This window comes from Chinchilla lanigera, unplaced genomic scaffold, assembly GCF_000276665.1.
Source record: "Chinchilla lanigera isolate Chin_1 unplaced genomic scaffold, ChiLan1.0 scaffold00015, whole genome shotgun sequence".
Taxonomy (NCBI): Eukaryota; Metazoa; Chordata; class Mammalia; order Rodentia; family Chinchillidae; genus Chinchilla; species Chinchilla lanigera.
In genome coordinates, this window is record NW_004955416.1 from 18,531,088 (window position 1) to 18,555,907 (window position 24,820).

A 24,820-nucleotide genomic window follows, 5' to 3' on the forward strand; every position below is an offset into this window, starting at 1 on the left:
TCTTTTTACTCTTCGTATGCATATAGAGGACATTTTACTCTTATGCTGTTTATATTCCTTTGGCTGTACATGCTCCAGAACACAGAGGTCAGCTTCCTGCCTGAGGAACAATATGTAAGAGATTTAAATAAGAGAGAAGGAGGGAGCTCAAGAGGTCTTTCAATTCCATTCTTACATTTCCAATCAAGTTCATGAGGGTAGGATGGAAGAATGACGGCAGTGGGATGGATATGAAGCCTGCACATGGAGAAAAGATGTTCTATGCAGGGACAAAATTGTGTTAGGATCAGTCCTGGAAATACTGTATGTTTCTCAGGAATTTGAGCATGGTAGCTAATGTACAGGGGATGAGGAAAGAGATGTCAGCTAAGTGCTCATGTTGGAGCAGACCTGGGGACTTTTTACCTGGTAGTGAGAGAACAATTTGCCGATGATATGAAGTAAGTTAAAGAAACTTTATGGTCTGGATGCTTTGTTCTATTGATTTAGTGTATGCACTCCCACTTTGTCCTTCAGGGAAACCTTTTTCTATGGCTTTATTAGTTTTCATTTTAATCTCACGAAGCTGAGTCAAAGACAAGGCTCTTTCCTTCCTGAATTCTGGAATTAACCTATCATTCAGTGTTTCTGCCCTGGAGAATGTATTTTATTTTTCTCAGTCCCCTCTTATTGATACAACAAAACCATTCCATAAAGAAACCCAAGGTCTATAAGACTGGAACTGTAGAATTAAATTACGCCACCTGGTCTCTGTTACCAAAAACCCAGATACAAATTGGCCACACACAAGAGATTCCTTTTTCTAAAAATCTTCCTGTGAGGAAAAATTCCGGTATTTGTAAAAGCTGCATGATCTTTCCCTGTTATTGTTTGTAATGGATACAAGGCAGTGCTTATATAAGAAATTCTTTGTCAGAAAACAAATGCCTACTACCACCCCACAACTGATTCTAAAATATCCCAGGAGGAGGTAAGCTTGTAGTTTTGGTAGCTCTGAAATCAGTAGCACTGTCACCTTTGAACTCCACATTTGCGGCCCAACATGGACTGGGAAAAGGGAGGTGGACAGTGTCCCCAGAGATCAGGAAATGCCAGCATCTTGAAATCCACCACAGACTTGGTTCTTCTGGCTTTGGCCATGTAAAGATAGGGGTCATGGAAAGGAATATTCTTGGCATGTGTGTGCAGAAGTTTATCAATTACGTCAACAGTGTCTCTGGGCCTTGTGGAATTGGAAAAGGAGGCATTCAACCTTGGGCAAGAAAAGGCTTCTAGGTCCTCTTCCAGAAAATGGTGAACATCAGAGATATCATTTCCAAGAGAATCTATCCCAAGACCATTAGGGGGCGCATTTTGGTATGTGTTCATGACAAGCCTTGTTTTGGAGGACAGATGTGCGGCAGATCTACCCATCTTCACCACGCTCAGAACAGAAGCCTGGACTGTGTCTTCTCTTTCCTTTCCGCAGGAGATTTGGTCCTTATGCATGCAGTGCTGCTTTGGGGAGGCAGCAGTTGGAATGTGGTCGCGATTGGCAGACTGAATGTCTTCAAAGTTCAAATCATGTCCAAGTTTGGGCTCCAGTTCCTTGGGGTTTAAAGTGGAAAAGGATATGTCAGTGTTTCCTCCAGACAGAGAACACAATTTGATCCCTGTCTTCACTCTCTAGACAGAGAGCTCAGCATAAATCCTATGAACAGGGCAGGTTTTTGCAGGATCAGCCAAGAAAAGATTAACTAACATTCAAGAGTCAAATTAATGGCAGAATCATACAAAGTCATTTTTGGAAGGAGGTTTGGGTGGGTCTAGTATAATTCTGTACAGTGCATGAACGTTTTCTGAATCCCCCCCACTGCTCAACTAAGTTACAATTTGCTTCAATTTACATTCACTGGGCCCTCAATGAAACTCCTACCCTTCACTGTGTCCTGAGATAGTTCTGTTCTTTAGGATAATTCTAATTGTTTTCTAAAATGTCTTCTTTGTACTGAACTGAAATTTTCCTTTACAGTAACTTTTACTATTCTTATCAAGCATAGCTACCCTTTGATGTGACTGAACTCATTTCTTATTAACAGTCATAAGAAAATAATAGAGATCAAAAAGCAAGGCTAAAATCTTGTTATTGGCAGCAGCAGCAAGCAGCAACTAGGCATTGGAATACCTTCACCAGGTCTAATGTTCCCAGTTTATTTCTACTAATAAAGAAAGCCCAAAATGGGGAAGACCAATTTTGGAAATTCATGTGTGGTGATTTGCCTACTTGGGTAACAGAATAACTGAACCATCAAAATTTTCACTTGATTTTCAGCTCATTGAGCCAAAACACCTTGCCTAACAGCCTATATCTGCACCTGCCCTCTAATTCCACCCTACATGTCAGAGTGTAGGACCCTTGAATACACCCTAGATTGGCCACTCTTCTCACATTTTTGCTTGGTTTTCTACCCTTCCCTCAGAAGGAGCTCAGAAGCATGCTACTAATGATGAAGTGTTTTCCCTTTGGTACCTCTGCTTGGCTTCCCAGGTTCTGCAAAGAACCCACCATGCATTATCATGAAGCAAACCACAGCCCATAGCCTACCTTAAAGCCATAAGAGAGCTCAAGACACATGGCCTCATATTGCTTCAGTTCCTCTTCAGGTCTGTCAAGACCAGGCTTGAAGCTCAGCTTTTCCATGTCAGTTTCCAAGTCATCATCCTACAGCAAAGTATTCGAAGAACAGGTGACAATAACAAAATCCACACTGGAAGGCATCAAGACACTGCTCATATGTGCTTCTTCAGAATTACAGGACATGGCTTCCTTGCCCTCAGATGATAATGCTAGCCTAGCCACTGGAGAATTTATTAGACTAGATTGTGTTTTTAAAATACAAAGAAAGAAGATCCACGATTTATGTCAGTATTTATCAGCTCTCATCAGAAATAAGTAATAGTTTATATAAAATTATATAAACCATGTTAACAATGAAACATGATAAAAGAAATTCTTATCCACTGCTGTCATTAATTTTGTTGTAATTCCCTGTTCACCTATCTACCTTTGCTGTTTAGCTCCTTCACTCTTTTCAGAGTGATCTTGCCCAAGTCCAGATAATGCTTTCTGGTCCTTGCTTCTTAGTTGGACCTTTTGGTTATTGTCTTTTGCCTACCTCAGACTTGAGATTAAATCTGAAGGTGCTAATGTGAACCTCAGTAGGGACAGTCCCTGGATTCACTGGACTGTGAACTCTTCGAGGATAAAAACTATGTCTCATTTGTTTTTGCATCATATTCTCCAAGAACTTAGAGTACTGTACAACAAGAAAGTTCCTGACAGAAAGAATAAATGTAAAAAGAAGGAAAGGAGGGAAGGAAGGAAAGGCAGGAGAGCTTGAATTCACTCTGCGTATACCCTTCTTGAGATTACCCAAATCTACTACTATTTGCATACATGAAGAAAAACTATAGCCAACATTTTGTGTCTATTTGTTGTGAATTTCTTTTCTTATCTTGACAGTTTTCAACCAAATCACAGAATTCAACATTCCATTCTCAACACTCTTTTACAGATAAAAATTCCTTTTAATCATTCTTGCTAAGAGATTGTTCCCAATTATTAGCTGAGATTTTCAAGTGAACATGGCACATGTTGGTTCTATAAATACAAAAAATACATATGCATGATGAGAAGGTCCACATCCCTGGAATCAAAAGCTCTAAGGCTTCCCAAGGGAAAATCAGGATGCTGCAGTACCCATTCCCCTGTTTTTGCCAAACCCAAGAGTCAGTCTATGGTTGTGATGCTCCCTCACCTTCTCTACAAATCATGCGCTCACACTGACTTCTCATCCTCCACCTGGCTTGAGGGCTTTTGATGAATCTTTCCCAGCCCATTACCAATCTGTCTTGTGGTTCTTTCTCAGCTGGGTTTGTATATATGCTTAGGTTACACTGCACCCTACCTCACCATCCTCTGCAGAATGGGCACCAACAAGTATATCAGACAGCCTTCCCTCCCACACTGCGTGAAGTCACGCACTGCTGTACACTTTGTCCCTCCTCATCAGATACAAGAGGCGACTGACACTACATCAGACATTCAGTTATCAAAGAGCAAGCAAGAGGGAGGGAAAGTGGCAGTGATAAATGGCTGCAGCAGCCCAGTATTATTCAAATAATTCCACACGTACTCCACAGGCCTGTGTCACCCAGCCACCGCAAAGAACCAATTTGCTACTGATGACTTCAGAAATGATTCTATTTATCAACAGAACCCTGAGAGTACCAGACTGTCAATAGCAGTCTAAACCCAGAGATATGGCTAAGAGATAGTCCTTAAATGTCTGCCACCACCACTTGCAAGGTGAGTGATTGCCACAGTAGAGAATTCAAAAGTCTCTTTCTCTATAAGGAGGGAAGGATGAAAGTAGGGGAAGGAAAGGAGGGCAGGAGGGAGGGAAAGATAGTTTTTAAATGTGAGTTTTATCCCCTGCAAAGTGGTAAAGTATGATTAACTTTTTACTTTTATCTAACAGAAGACAAAGTCAGGGAACTATAATATAAAGACATTTGCCCAAATCCAGGTATGCCAACAAGAATGAAGATATAATTATAACTCATAGGCAAATTATGATTAGTCAGAGACAGTAGTTCTCAACTAGAGGTGATCTTGGTAATTCCTGGCAAAGGTTTTAGCTCACAAATTAAGGGCAAACAGGCAGATGCTACTATTATCTAGTGGGTAGAGGTGAAGGGTGCTGGTGAACACCTTACAATGTATAAGACAGCCCCAGAAAACAATAAATATGCAGTCAAAATGCCAATAGTGCCAAGATTTAGCCCTCCCATTGTTGAAAAGCAGTGAGCAAACTATGTCCTACTGCCTGTTTCACTGGGACACAGCCATACCCAATCAGTCATGCAGTCAGTGGCCACTTTTACACTACAACAATAATTTGAACAGTCATGACAAAGACTACAAGGTATACCAAACCTATAATAATTATGAGTTGACTTTTTATAGAAAACTTCCTGACCTCTGTTCTATAACACAGGCTATTATGGGATAGGGACTAAGCGCATCCCTTCTTTATTAGCTATGTTATGCACTTTGCAACTCAGGAGAACAGTTCATGCAGATGTAAATGAGATAGGATGATGCCACACCCCTGTGTAGAATGTGCAGGTAAGAAGAGTGATTTATGAAGATAAGTGAGCTCTAGTAGAAATTTCTCTAGAAAATCTTTCCATGGCCTCAAATGCATTCACTAACTACACCGACCTTAAGCACTAAATGTCTAAGTAAAGCTCATCCTGATGGAATATTAGCATCTTAATCATCGATAACTCTGACTTTACAGAGAGACAATGTACTAGATCTATCAAGATGAAAGCATCAGCTGGGAAATCAATGGCAGTAGCTGCATTTCTTGCGCGTTTCTAGACTGACGGTGTTAAAGTAAATCCTTAAAAATTTACCCTGGGCTTTAGAAAACACAGGAAGAACTATTCTCCTTTGCATGGTATGAACATGGAGATCATTGCAAGCAAGAGCTAGTGCACCTACTTGCTCTTTCGCATCTTCCAAATCTGAGTCTTTATCCATCTCATCACCTTCATCTTCAAAATCCTCTGGACAGGAAGAAAAGAGATTAAATACATGAAGGTTCCCCTTTCCTGGGACTTAGATTCTCATCTCACAGGGGTGAGTATCTCTTCTCACAAATAAGGGGCACTTTAAATGCACAGCAACACAACACAAACACACTCTGGTGCCAACTCGTATGCATAAATGAGGTGCACACAGGTGCTAAGAGCACTGTATCATGCAGTCGGTGAAGTCTCATCTCATGGAGTCCCACATTGAATGCACATGCAGCTCTGGTTTTTCTCCCATAGAATTTAGAGGTATTTATACAACTAATACTGCCAAAGTTTAGAAATCATATGTGTGCAACATTTGTTATAACTTAGATAACACCTTGTTTGAGTTCCTGATTTTTAAATGAAGAAATGTATTTGGAACAAACATCATCCAGTGTTTTTATAAAACATCCAGTGCCACTGTGGGAAATTATGCCTGTGGAAAATCTGTTCCATGGTAGGAAAGTGGGGCTGACAAGCCTTGGGATCTTTGACAGTAGCATCTTCCTGGAAGTTAAACAGTCATAGTTTCAAATATTTCAATATGAGAAACATGGGGTTGTAAACAGCAAAACTTTTATTTCAGCTTTATCTTTAGGGCAAATTAACTCCACCACCAGTCAGTAGGGATGCTGGCTCATAGGGCTGTGAATAGGTTTTTTTTAATTGGCTCAGATGACTGTACAGGCATTCCATAGCTCTCAGGCAAAATGGCAGCAGTTAATAATTAAGGACAAAATGAGCGATCTCGTTGTTTGTTCACCCTGTTTATGAAAAATTGCTTTTTCATATATGTCTCTAATTAGCTTATTAAATCATCGTGGTTGACCTGTAAAACAACTGATTCTACTGTTATGTGCATTCCTCTGATCTATTTTTAAAATGCAAAACTCAAAGCTCATGGCTATCTACTTATTTTACCTTCAGTAGCAGCACAGGGGGGTACAGAGTGGATGTTCCCAGGGACTGGGAAGGCATAGGCACTGCAGGCTGTGACCAAGGGAAGGGGACTCTTCGGGTAGCACTGCCTCAGGATCTGAAACACGGCTGAGATGACAGGCTCCATGCTTTCGTTGTCCAGGCAGTTCTAAGCAAAGGGAAAATATTATCAGACACCTACATCTGTATACAGACCACTGGCTGTAAATTATTTCAGGTAATGAATTGAGCACAGCCTAAATGGACAGTAAACAGTATTAATGTGGAATGTCTAGTTTGAACATAGTGTAATGCAGAATTTGCATTTTTATTTCTCTTTCATTGCTCATATGGCATTGCAATAAAATTTACTCTGAAATTAGAGTTAAAATTACTTCAAGAGTTGCTGCACCTAAGGAAAAACGTCATCCTGGACAGCTGGAGAAAGGGAAGGGGTACAACTTTCTGTGTTCATCCATACGTCATTGTGAATTATTGCCTAAGTTAGGGAATGAGTAGCTGAATTCATAGAAGTCTTGCTTTTCTCTTTCAGTTGTATTTGAAGAGAAAAATATAAAGGAAAAAGATAAAACACAAAATCAGAAGGAAAGACTAAGTGAATCCCATGCACTGAAATTAAACAGCACACCTTGTCTCAAAAGCCCACAGTGTTGATCCCGCTTGGTATCTGCCCAAAGCAAAGAAAAATTGGGTTTGCACATGTAACATTTTGATACTGATGGAACATGACAAGATCCTTCTTTTCAGACACTGTGAAAAATGTAAGAACAAGTTTACTAAATTGAGAGAAAGAGTTGAGGATAGTTCAGTATCTCTTTGGCAAAAACACTACCATTTTCTTCAGTTTCTTAGTAAATGTTTCATGCACTGAGTTGGTAGAGAGGTTTGACTAGGGTGAGCCTCCAGTTTGATACTGCTAAAGGGTGCAGCAAGCTCAGGAGTTAATAAATAAATATATCTGCAGATACAGCAGAGGCTGGGTACCCACCACAAGGCACCTGGATGACTATGGTGCTGCCACACTACGGTACCTTCAGGCTCATGCTGTATGCAGCTCCACATGAATAAACATAGGAAAAAACCTAATTAAAATTTAACCATGAATCCAAGCCCCATAAATGACTCCAAAATATACATAAGCCAACTTTCAAAACAGAATAAAAAAGAAAGAAGAAGGAAAGAAGAAAGAAAGAAAGAAAGAAAGAAAGAAAGAAAGAAAGAAAGAAAGAAAGAAAGAAAGATACATTTATGTATATACAAGGTTAGCTGGATCATTGTACTGCTGATGTCTATTGGTTTATTGAAAGAAACAGTTAATGCTGAATTTTTTTTCTTGACCAATTTTGCATGCTTATATCTGGCAATCTGAACAACTACTGTGAAGACAACCATATGCAATGTAACTACCATTGTTGAATTCCTACCATCTTGTTTAGTGAAGCTTTGTATCATTTCTAATGTTTTTTATTGCTGTTTATTCTCTTTAACTGTTTTATCAATCTTGCATTCTTACATGTGGCAATCTGAACAACTTCACTGAAGATAACAATATGTAATATAACAACCATTGTTAATTCCTGTCATCTTGTTTTGAAATCCTGTATCATTTTTATTGTTTTGTTTTTGTCTTTGTTACTATTATTTTGGGGTTTTTTTCTCCTTCAAATAAAAAACTCAAAAAAAAAAAAAAAAAAAAAAAAAAAAAAAACAGAATTAGTACAACCAGAAATGCAATCTTCCCTTCAGTATACTCAGTGGCACCAAGCAGGTATCTCAGACCACACAGCAGGACACACTCCCAGCAGAAAATGAATTATTTGACGCTGTTTCCTCCCTTAGCCTTGTCAAATAGCCTCAAATCTTTAGTAAAAAGTTATTAATATTGGAGAAGGAGAAACCAGAATGTAGAAGAGGAAGAGAGAACGTGAAGTAGATGGCCGATAAGAGTAATGTTGTGAGTTTCAATCTTGGGAGAAAAAACTCCAGGGCCAAGCCAAGAAACGTGGGCAAAATGCCAACATTTTGGAACAAGGGCCCATCTGTGACTGTCATCGGTGATGATAAATAAGGTCCTGTTTTTACCTTCTGCAGGTGGTCCAGATGAAAAATGAGTGGAAGGATCAAGGCTGGGCCACACCATGAGCTGAATTTGGGGCGTAGGAGTCATATTAAAATCTGTAGAAGGCATTAAGGCACTAAGGATAGTGCTGTAACTGGTGTCTGCTACACTCTAGGAGAAAAACTTGTGAATTTAATGATGATCCATGATGTTACATTTGGGATCTTAAATGTCCCCAAAGGCCATGTGTTAAAGATTCATTTATCGCTGCTGGGAGGAGGGTCCTAGCGAAAGAGAGTTAGGTTATCAGGGGAGTGCCCTTGAATGGGATGCTGGCATCCTGGCTACTTCCTTTCTCTCCTTTTTGCCTCTCAACCGTCATGAGGTGAGCAGCCTCCTCTGCAGTATGCTGCCCTCATGTGCTGTACCTTCCCACAGGCCCCAAAGCAGCCAGGTCGAGTGACTATGGATGGAAACCTCTGAAACGAAAATACAACTCTTGGCCAATATGAAACTTTTCTCCTTTTAAGGTGATTTTCTGTTATTCTATCACAACAACGGAAAGAAAGCTGAATAACACACAGTGTGTGCCAGTTACTCTTGATGGTCAGTCTAATTAGATTAAGAGACTCTGTGAAGGTCATGGAATTATGAGGGTGCTAACTTCATCAGTGAATTAACCCACTGGTGAGTTCATGGCTGAATGAGCTATTAGAAGTGGATCGTGACAGCATGGTGGAGACTATATTGGGTTCTACTTTCTTCCTTTCTGTGTCTTACCCTGCTCTCTGTTTCCCAGATGCCATGAATTCAGAATCTTTTTACCACCAAGCCAGTCCACCATGTTGATTCTACTTGTAACCAGCTGACATGAACAGAAACCTCTGGGACCATGAGCTAAAAACAACCTTTTTCTCTTTCAAATTGGGGGTGATAGGTAGGCTGTCCTGGTAGATATTTCTAAGTCCACTTGTCATCATTCCCTCAGTGCAAATGCATAGGGGCTATACAGAACCAGAACAAGAATGGGGTAAATGAAGTGCCCGGGTTGCAAGATTTAAGGGGGAATTTGCTTTCAAGCTCCTACACCTGCAGGGTTGATATTGTTGTAGGTATCATAACATGACAAGCTTCCTATAAATAGAACCCCTGTGGACAAAGGTCTCATAATTGGGGCCAAAAATAAGATTTTTAGGTTTATTTTTCCCATTACTCCCATTCATATACCTGAAACTTAGAAAGGATGATAAAATTTACTTAGAAAGGATGATAAAACACAGTGTTTTGTCATAATTACCATCTTTGAATTAGCTTTGGAATAATAAATACCCTACTTCTGTGATGCATAGACAGGACAAAGTAACACACAATACTTCAGAACCTGGATCCTGACCACCTGGATTCAAATCATGAGCAGAAGGTACCTCACTGAATAACCATGTGCCCCAGTTTCCTCATCTGCAAAATGAAGATAACAGAACCTCTCTGACCAAGCTTGATGTGAATTAAACGTGTTAAAGTAGGCAACATGTCTAATTGGTCACAGTAAGTATTAACTAGTGGGATACCAGAGGCATCATTAGGTTTGTAAAATACCATAAGAATATGGGAGCAGACCCACTGCTGCCTGGGGCAGAGTCCTGGTAATGATCCTCATAATGATAAAGCGAGGCACTGTAGTGGAAAAGGTTCCCAACTTAGAGTCAGAAGTTAGAAGTCTTGGCTGAATGAAGATGCTTCCAGAAGGGAAGCCCTATTTCTGTGAGGAAACTGGGATTCCAGTTCTGTTTCTGACTAGCTGATACCATTGGCATCTCCCACTCAAACAACTACAAGTAGTCTAACTCTGTCCCTGACCTTCTTGATACTCCCTCTTTCTCCTCACGCCCTCTGATCATCTCCTTTCCAAGAAAGGTCCTTTAAAAACATAAATCAGCTTAATGGGAAAAGGGTTTCAGTTTTGCAGTATGAGAAGAGTTCTGGAGATGGTTAAGTGGTAATGATGGTTGTACAATAATGTTCTTAACTATTGAACTGTACAATTAAATGCAGTTGGGGCTGGGGGTTTAACTCAGTGGCACAGCGCTTGCCTGGCAAGTGCAAGGTTGTGAGTTCGATTCCTGATACCGGAAGAAAAACAAAACAAACAAACAAACAAAAAAACTCCGTTAAGAGATGACTTTTATGTCACATGTATCATACTGTAATTTAAAAATTCCATAATCCAAAAATAAAAGGCATGTATCATAGAGGATACTCCTTTAATTCAAATCTAGTAGAAATAAAATCCACAATTATTGTCATGGCCTAGAAAACTGGGCTTCCTTTTCTCTCCCTTTTTCTCCTTTTGTACTGTGTAGAAATGTGATGAGAATAACACTTGCTTTCTTATGGTGTTTCAGCAAGTTCTAAGTGGCATCTCCCCACCTCTGCTTCCAATTCCACTCCATGTATTTCTCCTTTATCCATCAAGCTTCTGCCATACCAACTTCTCTATTTCTTTAGCTTCTGCCATACCAACTTCTCTATTTCTTTAGCTCGCACCATCCTGATTGCCCCACCATCACCTGAATGCCTTTGTATTTATTTATTTCACTCTCCCTAGAGCCCTTACCTCCAACCCTTCACTAGTTCTTTCTTATCATTCAGGTCTCAGGCCAGAAGAACCATGCGCTGACCCCAGCCTGGGACAGACTTTCTCCTCCATCTTCTTTCAGGTCTTTCTGAATGCAGGGGCGTAAATTCTAAGTCTCAGAACAAAAGTGGTACAGTTCCAATGTAGCAACATCTTCCATGGAAATGCGCCTGGTTTGGGACCTTCTGATTTACTGTCCCTAATGTTTTAGTTGCTCCAGTAGATCTACACTGCATCCCTCTCTACCTGTACTTCCTTCTGCTTTCCTCAGCAGTGTACACTCAAAAAGGTGCTCTCCTGGCCTCACAGAAATAGGGCTTCCCTTCTGGAAGCGTCTTCATTCAGCCAAGACTAAGCAGGGTTCTCCTTCCTCTCTGCACAGTTTTGCCAATTCTACACCTACGTCCCATTCACTGTCATTATCTTAATTTGCTTTTCCTTACAGGATGAATTCCTGAAAGGGAGAGGTGCTTCCTCTATCACTTTCATCTCTGAACCACCTATATAACCTCAGCCCCAACACCTTCACAAAGCGGGACTTGGATAACATTTACTGAGTAAATAAATGATCTCAGGCCGACCTGACCTCCAGGGTAACTACTTCCTGATTCCAAGTAGGTGGCATCCCCACTGGGGAGACTACTTTCCATGGGCAAAGGGGATCCAGACTAATCAAAATCGAGGCTTAGCCTGCAGCACCCCTTTCTGGGCAAACGGTGGCTATTGTGACTTTTAAAAGGTTATGTCACTGCATGTGCTAGTGGTTCCTGAGATGAGGTACCCACATCAGTAGCATCAGCATCACCTAAGCTCCTATGAGAAATGCAGAATCCTGTGTCCCACCTCTGACTAAGTTAGATCCTAGAGAAGGAAGTAGAAATCTATTTTAGGAGACTGGAGATATAGCTGAGCAGCACAAGGGCCTGCCTGGCAAGCACAAGGTCCTGAGTTCGATTCCCAGTACCAAAAAAAAATCTATTTTAACTTCTAAGGGATTCTGATGCAGACTCTAGTTTGAAAACCACCAATTTTATCAACTTTTTAGGTCTCCTAAGCTGTTGCAACTCAAAATAATGGTCCCTTTAATCTGATTATTTCATATAAGATTGTTCCTTCTATGATTAACTATTTCTCCAAACAGATAACTACCTCATACTATTCCAGGGAATCCTTGTAAGTTTTTTTCTTTCAATTTTATATCCAAGCTATCATCCTTTCTCCTACTTCATGCAGTGACAACAAGATTTCATTACAGCACACAGCATCCTCTCTGTCTTATGAACAACCTTAGCCTTTGGATGTCTAGGGGATGCTCAGAGGATTGCTACAAGAACTGTGAGCCAGGGAGCAAAGAGCTGGGCTCATCAAGACAGGGGTGCTATATGCAATAGCCTCAGCAGAAAAACAAGGAAAAATGGGGTGAGCAGAGGCTACAGGAAGGACAAAAACCACATTTTTCTTAATTTCATGCCCAGTAAACTTATAATTATATCATAAGCGTAGACAGAAGTAGTATAGGATGGTGGTATGCAAAGTGTGGCTTCCAACCAGCCTCAGCAACATCACTAAGGGACTTGTGAGACCTGAAAATTCTCATGCACCACCCAGACCCTCTGAGATAGAAGCTCTGAGGACAGGGCCCAGTAAGCTTGTTTGAGGGAGGCCTGCATGTGACTCTGACATGTGCTCAACTCGGGAAACTCCTAGTGCAATCAGCAAAAATGTGGACTGTCAAGTGAGACCACCAGATTCAAAGCCTGGATTTGTGAAATTAGATAAACTTCTCAGACTTTTGTGTCTCTGTTTCTTCATCTATAAAATAAGGATAATGAGACAACCTACCTCAAAATCTGCTTAGAATGTCAAAGTTGAATAGTGTGTAAACCCTAAGTTAACCATGTAAGAACCAGGTAAGAGCTTAATATAAAGCAATCATTTTCTCTTCCTCCTCTTCTTCCTCTTCCTCTTCTTCTGCTGCTACTGCTCCATTGTTATTATTGCCATCATCATCATCATCATCATCATTATCATCACTGGTAGCAGCAGCAGCAGCAGCACTTTCAAAAACTGAAGTAGCATCACCAGATCCAAAGTTCCCAGTTGACCAAACAATGGTTCCTGTGCTTTTCTTAGCAGAAGAGGGAGGAGGGATGATGGGCAGCTTGAACTCCAGCACAGCTGCTAGGGCGTCTGTGCTCATAGCAGTCTGCCTGGGCCTGGGAGGCTACTCAGTGATTCTGCCAGGAGGCAGTAATTGGCTATTTGGTTTCTAAGCCAAGGTAGTGCATCTTGCACCTGAAAAGAACATTAAAAAAAAAAAAAAACAGAAGAATGGCAAATATCAGACTTTGCACGAGAACCTGATAATATCTCCTCTGAGAGAACACATTACTTGAAAGACTAAAAATGGGGGAGCAGTGAAGGTGAGAAATTCAGTCCTTGAAGTCATCACCCACACTTTCTTCACACTCCTCCATGTGACAGCCTTAGTGTATTATGGCCAATTTGCTCAGCAGGCACTCCTGGACTTGTATTTAATATAAGGCCAACAGAGATTAGAACACAGGCTGCAGAAGCCAGGCTAGAAAATGCAGATTCTGCCTCCAGTTATATCCGGATTCCATTCCCAACAGTAATTGGAGCTTGGAAACTTTCTGTAAATTTTCTTAGTTTAACAGTTTGAGGTCTTCGCTGACCTGCTGAGGAACTGCTTCTGAAGACTGTATGTAGGCTTGCAGCCCCTCAAAGCCTGAGCTTCACTTAATATTTTCTTCATTATATTTGTATGCCTCTGTGGGATCACAAACTTCTTCCTTTATTGTCCCTTTAATTGTATTGTATCATAGAGCAGAAAAACAGCCAATAACACAGAGGGCAAAGGCCCTGGATGAAGCAGACAGGCTGAATGGGGGCTGCTCAATATTAGCAATATAAGGGAGTGTTTTACAAAGACTGGGAGAGATTAGAGACACGCAGAACCACATGCTTGCAAAGCATGGGGAAGCTTGGAAAAATTCAAAGCATTGCTTCATCCAGAAATATAGAATATAAAGTGCAGCTATTTCATGACTGAGAAGCTCTGAGAGCTGTAATGACATCAAGAAACCCAGAGGAGATAGCAGACAGAAAATTAAATACTGGTGCAGCACAGAATTATGCTATTGTTTAGGAGGGAGCACAGCCATTTTTTTAATGAAGAAAGTCCTCAGACTCCATGGTTGGAGAACAACACACTGGTTGGCTGCTTCAGTACCTGTGGATGAACCCAGAGAAAAACTGGAGTGTCCAGAGAGGAGCAATGTGAACAGAGATTGGCAAACCGGAAGACAGCAGGCAACATAACGTGGGTTAAAGTGAGCAGATGATGAGGATTGAGACACTCCCATCACCAACAGAGAGGGTCTATGTAGCCTTCAATGGTGCTGTTTAAATTAGCAACAGCTAAGTGTAGTTGTGGAATTCATTATGTGAGCTGAAATCCTGGTAACCCTGGACCATGCATATTCTACTGGTGGCCGGTAAGTAGCCCTGGACCATACATCTTCCACCGGCGTGCAGGTAAGTAGCAGCCACTGTAGGTCCTGCTCCCTTTGGCTGGATGTTCTTCTGCTTACACTTGGCATGACCAGCTCTTCAGTCATCCAGGTCCTAGCTCCTATGTCACCTGCTCAGAGAGGACTTGACCTCTTTAGAAAATCATCTTCTCCCTCCACCTAGGGCAGCCACTCTTACCTTACTGGATCTCATGGGTAATATTAAATTATCTTCTTCATCAGATTTTGTGTTAACTTAATTTCTCTCACTTGTCTGATACGATGTTTGCCCCAAAAGGTCCAGAATCCTGTCTATCACATTCACCACTAGATTCCCAGTACTAATTATCCCAATGACTGCTCATGCGCAAAAAGTAGTTAAAATATGCCAGAAGCTCTTCCGAGCACATGAACTTATTTAGTTCACACAAAAAGCTAGATGTTTTATCTCCATCTTTTTGGAAGAAGCAACTTCAAGATTAGGGAAGTTGGACGGCTTCTCCAGAGTTTCATAGCAGGGGCTACTGAGGTTGGAAACTGAATCCAGGTTCTCTAACTCTAGGGTCCACACTTGTAATCAACACACCATTTGGCACTTCCGAGAGTGTTCATTCCGTAAGTTCCAAGGGAATAAATGAAGAATTGATTCATAAGGAATGAATAAATGAGGATTTGAATCCAGAACAGCACCCATCGTAAGCAGCGAGAAATGTACTGAAATTTTGCCAGCTCTGTTCAGGACAATTCCTGAGCATTAGCCTTCAGGAATCATCTAGTTGCTGTGTCCCAGATGCAGAAAGAATGCAATGCTGACTACCTGTGTGATGCTGAAGAGGGTCTCCATGCCCTGGGCCGCCAGGAAGGCCTCCCTGCCAGACGAGAGGGTGACGATCCGCTTGAGGCAGAGCAGAAGCCCCCGGCGGATAAGCACATAGGTGTTGGTTGTGTCACGGCTGTGCCAGTCTTGATGTAGCCTGAGCAAGCTGGTGACATACCCTCTGTTCACTGCCCTGCGGCTGTTTGACCCTGCAGACAAAGGGGAACAAGCTATGTTAATCACAGGCTCCCCAGGGCACACCTGTCTCAGAGCATCTCCTACAAATTATTCATAGATTATAAGAGAATAGTAACTGTTCAGTATATACTACCAGCAGATGTCTCCTTAACCCCTGGATCAAAGTCAGCATCACCAGTAATGAGACAAATGTTGTAATATACCCCAAAAAGATATGCTGAGAACAAAACCAACTCACTTTCAAGGTATTCCTGCCAAAAATGTATAATCTGATTAAAATCATAAGATAAATTAGCAAACCCAAACTGAGGGGCATGCTATAAAATATCTGACCTACATTCTTCACAAATGTCAAGATCATAAAAGGCAGGGAAAAAAAGACTGAGGATCTGGGGCTAAAGGAGCCTAAAAAGACATGACACCTGAGTTCAACACATAATTATAACTTAGTATTAAGCCAGAAAACACATTTTCCTTTTACTATAAAAGCACTTGTGGGACAACTAATAACATGTGAATAAGATCTGTACCTTAGCTACTAATATTGTATCAACATTTATCTCTAGATTTTGATAAGCTGCGCTTATGTAAAAGAATGTCCTTGTTTGGAGAAAATTCAAAACAGGACAATTTGAATGTGTGTAAATTATTCTCAGGAGAAAAAAAATGTGTGTTGGGTAAGGGGACTGGGAGATAGACAAAGAAATAGAGAGATTTCCCTTCGATTGCTATTCTTCTTCCCTGAATCTCAGTAGATCTAGATACCCACTGAGCAAACAAGGTCAGATAGGAAAGAAGGTTGAGTGAGACCTAATATCTGAAAAGCTGTTATGTGCAGAAGCCTTGCTGTGGAGTTCTCTGTAACTCCTAACAAGTTGATGTCTGCGCAGGTTAACTCAGGAGGAGGACGACTGACGGGATGTTTGCCAGTTCGAGGAGAGACGGACCTTATAGGGAAAACAAGAAAGCTCCCAAAGGGACAACCACATAAAACTTAATTACCCAGCTGAACTGTCACCATACCTTGCTTGCCTGCCTTGCTACCTAAAACAAACATCTCCACTCAGCAAAACTATGCCTTTGCTGTTCTCCAATAAATCTGGGAGTTTGAGTCAGCTCAGGGCTTCACTCCATTCCAGTGAAGACCCCCAGCCCCTCGCCACACACACACACAAACATTCTCTGTCTTTCGAATCTCCATGCATCTCTCTAACAGGATTTGCTGGTCTAAATCGGGCAGGTGTCACAATTTTGTTTAATATACTTTCTGCTTTGGCTTCCATTTGCCTAACTTAAATGGCTTGAAATCCCATTGTAGACCATAGCTTAGGGCCTCATGGAAACTTCCGTTCCCCAGGTGTTGTTGAGGTAGGGCCCACTTGCTCCTCAACCCACAGACTAAAGTCCAACCCATCTATAGCCACCAGGAGCCAGGATGGAATCTAATGGCCAACCTCACAGTCATTAAATAAGTCCTTACTTTGTGAATGTTTACTTAAACTAGCCAATCCACAACCACTGTAGGAAAACCTAAGCACCTTAACAAAGATCTAGTCTCACATGATCACCTTCTCTCCACCTTTGGTTGAACTTCCTCCAGAATTTTCATTAACTCTTCTGGGGCTCCCTCTTCTCTCCAGAATCTGGGACTATAAAGCACCTTGGCTTTGTAACCTGTTCTGTTGTTCTGCCTTCTCTGAGTCTCACCTGACATTACCCTGGTCAACACTCTCCTACAGAGTAGCTAGCCTGGCTTATGATCAAGATAGATCAAATTAGAAAAAGAAAAAAAATCACAACAGAATGGATTGCCTCAGGCCAAGAAAGGAATTCTCCATAGATAATGCTAGTCAACAAGAGGATGGCCTACACTGAAAATGTTTGTGGAGCGGCCATGAACCCATCCAGTAAAATCTCATTTGGAACTTCTTTATATCTGATGAGAAGTCTTAAGCAAGAGCTTTCAGGGTCGCCTTGACACCTTCACCACCATGATTTCCTGTTGTTACATTTATACTCTTGGTGGAGACCTCCCATGAAGCCCTATCTCCTGGATCTAATTTTTTCAACATATGATTTAAATTATCTTTTAGGAAACATAAGGGCAAGGACTGTCCAAAATCCTACTTTTCAGATATGTGCCAGTTCAGACCCATCTGACAGCTGCCGGGTCACCTGGGTTCCTACAAACTGGGTGCACTTCAAGGCTCTAACCAGCTTAATCCTGGCCATAAATCCCCAGATATTTCATCTCTGCTCTCTCAGCATTGTACTTCTCCCTTATCCAAACCATGCACATCGGTTTATGAGACAATTTGCTTTTCTGGCCCCATGTGTGTGAGGTAGAATCCCTGAGCTGTAATCAGATACCCAAAATTTCACCTCAAAGTCAGGTTTGCCCTTAGGACCACGTAAGTGTACATGAGTGGGGGAAAAAAAGCATTGAAATTTAATGCTTTATTCCAGAGAGATTTTCTCATAACATTAATGGGATATTTTTTGCTTATTTATAAAATTCTAAGTTGTCAGGCCTCACTGAGCTCCACTGAGGTTTTTGACCCATTTGTGTAGTTGATTTTATACACTTTTTCCTTCTTACAACCTTCTATTCAGCCGCAACCCTGAACTGAGAGTAGTGAGCTTTATGCACCCAGAGATGTGTTTGTGGAAGGCTTAAATCGCCTTCATTACCTCCTTTAATGAATTATTCCTCTGTATCAAAAATATTTCCCTTCTTGGCTGCTCCCAGCCACAAAGCACTAGAATTCTTTATTGCTTAAGTGATGTCCCAGCCTATCCAATATCTGATGCTTAAAAGAAAATTGAGGATTAAGCAGGAGGCATTAAAGGAAAGCATCACTTGCTGAAAGGAACCACAAAGGCAAATACAGTGCCCAGGGGCGCCATGGACAGCGCAAGGTTAAGGACTTTTGTCTTACATCTATTTTAAGGATATGAGACTGATAATACGTTATCCTAATGACCTTCATCCATTATTCTCTTTTTTTAGTGAGGAAGAGGGAAAATTAAAAAATAATCTTCAATTGTCTGAGAAAAAAATCCCTTATCAACTCCCAATGATTTTATTCATGATGTTCCTGTTAATCCCCACCAAGCTGTCATGTTTACTAACATCTGAAATTGCTAAACCCCCTTCCTCCCTGACCCTACATCAGTCAATCCTTCTCGGCCAATGGCTTGGGGAAGTTTTGTAAAAGTCAATACATATCTAACACCCACCAAGAAGAGATGCGTCAAACTGAGGAAGAGCAAACGTGGAGAATGAAATGAGGGTTGCTGTGATCAGCAACTTAGAGGAAGCTCTGGAAGATTTGAGAGGAAAACATTGCTTCTCAGAGCAAGGGACATATCCAGGAGAAAATGTGAGTTTTTTGAATACTGCTATGTTCCTCAGTAAGTGGGTGATATACATGGCTTCTTCCTAAGACTTTCTTGGAGAAATTTTATATATATATAAAATATATATATATATATATATATATCTTTTTCCTGAGTAGATTGGTATTTCCTAACCTGTTTGAAAGCTGGAATGGGATGGATTGTCAGAGAGGAGTTCCAAGGGCCAGTAATTTTACCCACTCATCCCTAACACCTACCCCACTTTGTAGGCACTCTCCCTGCTTCCTTGGGACCCCTAGGCTCCGCCTACCACTCCCATCAGCCTCCTTCCTGATGTCTCTTTGGCCTGTTTTCCTCTAGCAAATGCATGAATAACAGAGAATTTATGTTTTTCCTCACCTCCAATTCAGCCTTTTCTATCTGTTTTCTCTCCCCACGGTTATGTCCTCTGAGAGCCTTACATGCCATTAATTCTCCACCTGAAATGTGGTCTCATGATAGCCTTATTTTAGCAAGTATTTCTAACTGAAGTTCAGATGGTCTTCTTTCATGCATTCCCCTTGGACCAGACTTTTACACTTAGATAAGAAGAAAAACAAACAAATTTTTAAAATAACTGGAAAAGAATATGCCAAGATATCAATAGCACTTAGCAGAGCAGGTGGGTATTGATTCTATCTGCTTGTTCAGATTTCTAGTTTTTATTCCCAAAGTATTCTACAATACACTTTAATAACCAAGTGGGGTCTTGGGGGAATGTGATCCTATGACTGTAGTTACAAATTAGTGGCCTGAAGACTTGTGGCCCATAGACTTGTGGCCGTGCCACGTTGTCAGTGTTGATGCACAGGGACCTAGTGAGCAGGCCTGTGAGTTGCCATAGCAACAACTCACCTTTTTTGTCTTCCCCCATCTCCTTCAAAAGTGAATTACCTGCCTGGCCCCTGAAGGCACTGGAGGGCAGAACCATCTTTATAAAGACATTTGTCTTCCAAACAGGAAAGCCAGAAACCCTTCAAGGCTCAAAGGATCGAATTTCTCCTGGGGAACTTGGGGCTCGTGACAGCTGGTGGGGAGAAATGCTTGTTGTCACAGATTATTACACCAGTGAGCAGCCACTACTCTGCCCATTTTATTTGGCAAAACCAAAAAAGTTGTCATCCCTGAACTTTATATCCCATACTTCAGAACTGAATCATTCCTTTGGGATGAGGTGATGACCGTTAGCACAGGAAATCCAGCAGCAGGGATCCAGCAGCAGAGGAATGGATGGACACTAACAGCCACACTCCAGGCAGGAGGCATACGATTTAGTGTGGACCTCTACACTTGTCTTCACCAACCACACGGACCCTGCCCTGCACTCTTGGGTCCTGACCTGTGGGCAGACCCCTTAGCTCTCTGCCAGCTGCCTGTCTGGAATCTCTGTCCAGGGCCAGGGGCTCCACCACATTCTACCTGTATGACCTTGAAAATGTTACTTTGCACCTCTATTACTCAATCTTCATCTAGAAATACAAAATTAATATCTTCTTTATGGCCCTCTAGAGAATTAAATGAAGTAATGCATAGAAAGCTCAATGCCTAGTGCACCATAAGCACTCAATACCTTTTGGCCATGAACATTATCATGCTTCAGATCAGCACCAGCTGAGTATGATATACCCCTCTATTATTATGCACAGTAAAGCACCTAGCACTCAGGATAAGAACAAATTCCTTTTACAGCCTCATGCAGGAACAGGAGTTGCAGGATCCTATAGCTGTTGATTTGAACTTTTGCTCTACCCTTTACTAGCTATGCCACTTTGATGGAATTACTTAGAGACATAGTTTGGTATAGTTTAGAAAATTCGGGTACTACCAATGTGATAGCATTACCAAATTGGGCCTATAAGAGGTGGTTAGACCATAAGCACTCCTCCTCATCAATAGGGTTAAGGCCTTTATTCAGGAGGCTTCAGCTGGCTTGCCCTGTTGCCTTCTGCCATGTGAAGGCAGAGGTGGCTCTCTGCAGATAACAAACTCCAACACCTTGATTTTGGACCTCTCAATCTCCAAAACGGTGAGAAAATAAAATCTCTGCTCTTTATAAATGACCCAGTCTTGGGCATTCTGTTATAGCAACAGAACTGTATTCCCATTCGTCACTTATAAATACTAAAGTAATATAAAATAGATAGAGCATTTGCTTTATAAGGCCACTGTAAAAATCAAATGTATACAGCATAGCATGTGATAGAAACCATGTGCTCAATAAATGGTAATTCTCTTCCCTACAAAATAACACCCAAACGTTGCATAAATTTTACCAGTGAGAAGAGCTCAAGAAAATGTTTTTATAGTTGACTTCTCATCCAAAAATAAGCACCAGTCATCCACTTCTGCCCATTTATCCTGAGATGCCCCCATACACACATGGAAGACCACACTCCATTACATAACATGTTCCCTTATAGGCCAATTTCACATTGTAGATCCTTCTACTTCTTGAAAATATATATTGGTCTCCCTTACTCTCAAGCTTTTCCACTAGCCTAGTTAATCCTCTAAGATCCACTTGAATGATAAAGGTTATATGTTTAATATTAACTACCCTTGCCTTTGATAAGGCATATTTGCTTAAGAAGAAGTATAAGAACTTAAGGTCCTCCGTTCTTCTTGAGAACAGAAATCGTCTTCAGCTACATAGCACACTGTGACCTACACTATCCTGGGAAATGTTTGCCTGGGAAGATTAAATAACTTTATCATTTGTTTAGGAACTTCCTAGAAATCTATTTGTCTAAACTTCTGGCAATGCAGCTTGTCCTGTCAAGATAAAAGCCCTCTTCTTGGTACCGAAGAGCACTCAGCCAGGCTTATCAAACTCCCAGTACCCTCCGAAGTTTGCTTCAAAACCCTTTCCCACCATGTCCCCCCAACCCTGAGCAATTACACCACAAGATCTGCCCAATCTCAACCAGAACCTCACATGGAAAGACCTGCTTTTAACTACAGCACTTAAACACTATCATATCCTACCCTAGGACTCCTCATTCTGAGGCATTTCTAAGATGCAAGGTAAGGATGTTCCTCACCATAACACACAGGATCCTTGCCTTTCTAGGTGTGATTGTGAAGAATATTGTCTTGGTGATATTCTCAGGGAGTCAATTTAGATGATGGACAAAGTAGCCTTTTGCTAAGGTTCTAAATCCGATCACAACAAGAACCTGCCTCTGTTCCCTGCGCAACACTAGTTACTACAACTATGCGCATTTATTTACTGAATGTTTCCTGTGTACTTAGCACTGGGCTGTATCATATTACGTGGATCATCTCATTTGTCTCAAAGAAGTGCTTTGAGATAAGCATTATTTTTCTCCTTGTACAAATGAAGATGCAGAGACAGAGAGGAGTTAACAGCTTATTTAAGTCCACAGAGCTTATAAATGACATCTCGAGGATTCACATGGAATCCCCCATCTGACTCCAAAGCTTACATTCCATCTCATCCCCAAAGCCCTTGAAGCCGGTTAGCATAGATCATGTTTTTCTGCATCCAGATACAGACACTTAACTCTTCCCACTAAAACCAGCTTGCAAAAGGTTTCTGAAACGCTTATGGAGATAAAACCAGCAAAACAAAGCCTGAGGATCTGGAAAGGAGTACCTTTCAGTCAGTCTCTTCCTCCGTCTCCCCTGCTTCTTCCCAGGATCCAAAATTGTGGTGAAAGGTGGACTTTTAGTAGGAAACGCAGAAGGTTTAAAGATTCCGATAAATGGCCCGTGGTCTTTCGGGTCACCAGAGACTACATGTGGGGCCTTGCAAACATCCAGCCAGTGACTGCGAGGCCAGCCCAGAAGACAGGACCACAGAGAGGATACAGTGAGTCAGCTGTCACCTCTCTGCCTCCCCTCCGCCCCTACAGCTGTCACAGTGACTTCTCAGAGAAGGAGCAGCAAGACGCCCACTAAAATATAACAAATCTTAATGTCACCTATAATAGAAATTATGACCGATTATCATCAGCTTGAATAAGAATAACAATACTGAATTCATTTACAGATATTTCTTTCTCTTCGTAAAATAGGTACAATTTCAGTAAACTTGGCTATAAAGTTAATGTTGGTTTTGAGCAAATCTTGTTTTCCCACTGACTGCCTTTATAAAATTAAAGATACTTTTTCCCCAAGCTCCAGAAATAGTGCTGGAGATGGATAACAGACTATACTTCGTAGTATGGTTTTAAATCTAGACTCATCTCTTTGTTTTTAAATCAGCTCCATCTAGTAACGTCCCGCAGACCTATTCCCAAAGCAGAGGAATTTCCCCCTCTCAGGAAAGCCTTAGGGTCCACACCTTCCCCTCCCCCCTAACCCCACACAGCTCTTCCTCCTGTACACTGTCCAGTGCAGGGTCTGAGACAGCAAAGCTGTACTTACTAAGGGATGGGCTCAAAATTCCTGCAGTTCCACACTCTGCATCCTGTATGGTGAATCAGTCTCGTGTGCCCATATGTGCCAGGCACTGTCACAGACACCAAGGATACAGCAGAAAATAAAACAAAGTCTCTGCTCTTATGTGGCTTACGTACTCATGAAGATGTTGGTAGGGATGGATAGTGAGTAGGCACAGCACCAAGAAAAGTGAATAAGGTAATTTCAGATAGTGACAAGTAAAAATACCAAAGTGGTACTGGAGTGACTAAGTGCAATGCTTGGTTGAGACTAAGTGGTCAAGGAAGACCTGTGCAAATGGGGCATTTGAGCTGAAACTTGAGAGACCAAAAGCAGAAAACCAAACCCATTCTTGAATCACAAGGGCACACCAAATAGAAACATCAAAAGTTAAAGAGTGCAGATAATAAAAATTCCAGAAGTGAAACCCTGGTCTCGTACGTGAGACAAAAGCAGTAGGAGAAAACTGGAAAAGGAGTCAGAGTTCAGGATGTGCACCTCAACTCTGAGATCTATGCCAGAGGGAAGGTTGTGCAAAGGGAAGGAACATGTCAGGCCCAGATTTTCTCACTCTGCTGCTCTTATTTGTTTTGACACTTGTGTGAGAAGCCCCTTTAGAATGATTGCTTTTCACCTGGAAACGTTTATAGGAGTTTTCTCTTATTTTGAGCCTAGACCCTTGGTAGGGGGAGAAGCCCTGTGTAGGACCCAAGAAAAGTCACTATTTCTTTTGGATCCCCGAAAAAAGCCTTCTGATAGATCTTACTGTGCTGTTTCTACTGTCAACTCATCAGAAGATGACACTTAAAGAACGCCAGGATTTATACCAGCAAGGAGGAACACAGAGACGTCCCCACCTGCCTTTCCCTGTCAGTTCATACGTGAGGCACCTGTCTGTCATGGCCCCACCTGACTGGGGCCTGAATGTAGGCAGGCAATATGGACTGCAGGAAAACAAATCTGTACAGTGTTGCAAACACTGCATCTGAATTAATTCATACTCCACACTGCCTCTAAGCCTTGAGGGTAGGAAGAGGAGGCAAGGAGCAAAAGCTTCTGCACCCTTAGCCTGCTGGCCTGGGCCTTACATCACCCAACAGCACAACACTAGGAAATCTCCGAACCTCATGCACACTCCTTTCACCTTTACTCCTATCATTCTTGATCTTTCTGCTCTCTTTCCTATCACCTGGACAACATTAGTGACA

At 41.5% G+C, this 24,820-nt stretch overlaps 1 protein-coding gene across 3 annotated transcripts in view; it reads right to left on the reverse strand.

Annotated features, from left to right (window-relative positions):
* The window catches only part of Agbl1 (ATP/GTP binding protein-like 1), an 800,368-nt gene that overhangs the window by 645,331 nt on the left and 130,217 nt on the right, over positions 1-24,820 (reverse strand). For all 3 annotated transcript variants that reach the window (XM_005381585.2, XM_005381584.2, XM_013512654.1), the window contains exons 7-11: positions 15,612-15,820; positions 6,550-6,715; positions 5,552-5,616; positions 2,585-2,701; positions 1,016-1,587 (exon numbers count right to left, since the gene is read on the reverse strand). In XM_005381585.2, coding sequence (XP_005381642.2) covers positions 1,016-1,587; positions 2,585-2,701; positions 5,552-5,616; positions 6,550-6,715; positions 15,612-15,820 — 1,129 coding nt within the window. The remainder of the gene's footprint in view (positions 1-1,015; positions 1,588-2,584; positions 2,702-5,551; positions 5,617-6,549; positions 6,716-15,611; positions 15,821-24,820) is intronic.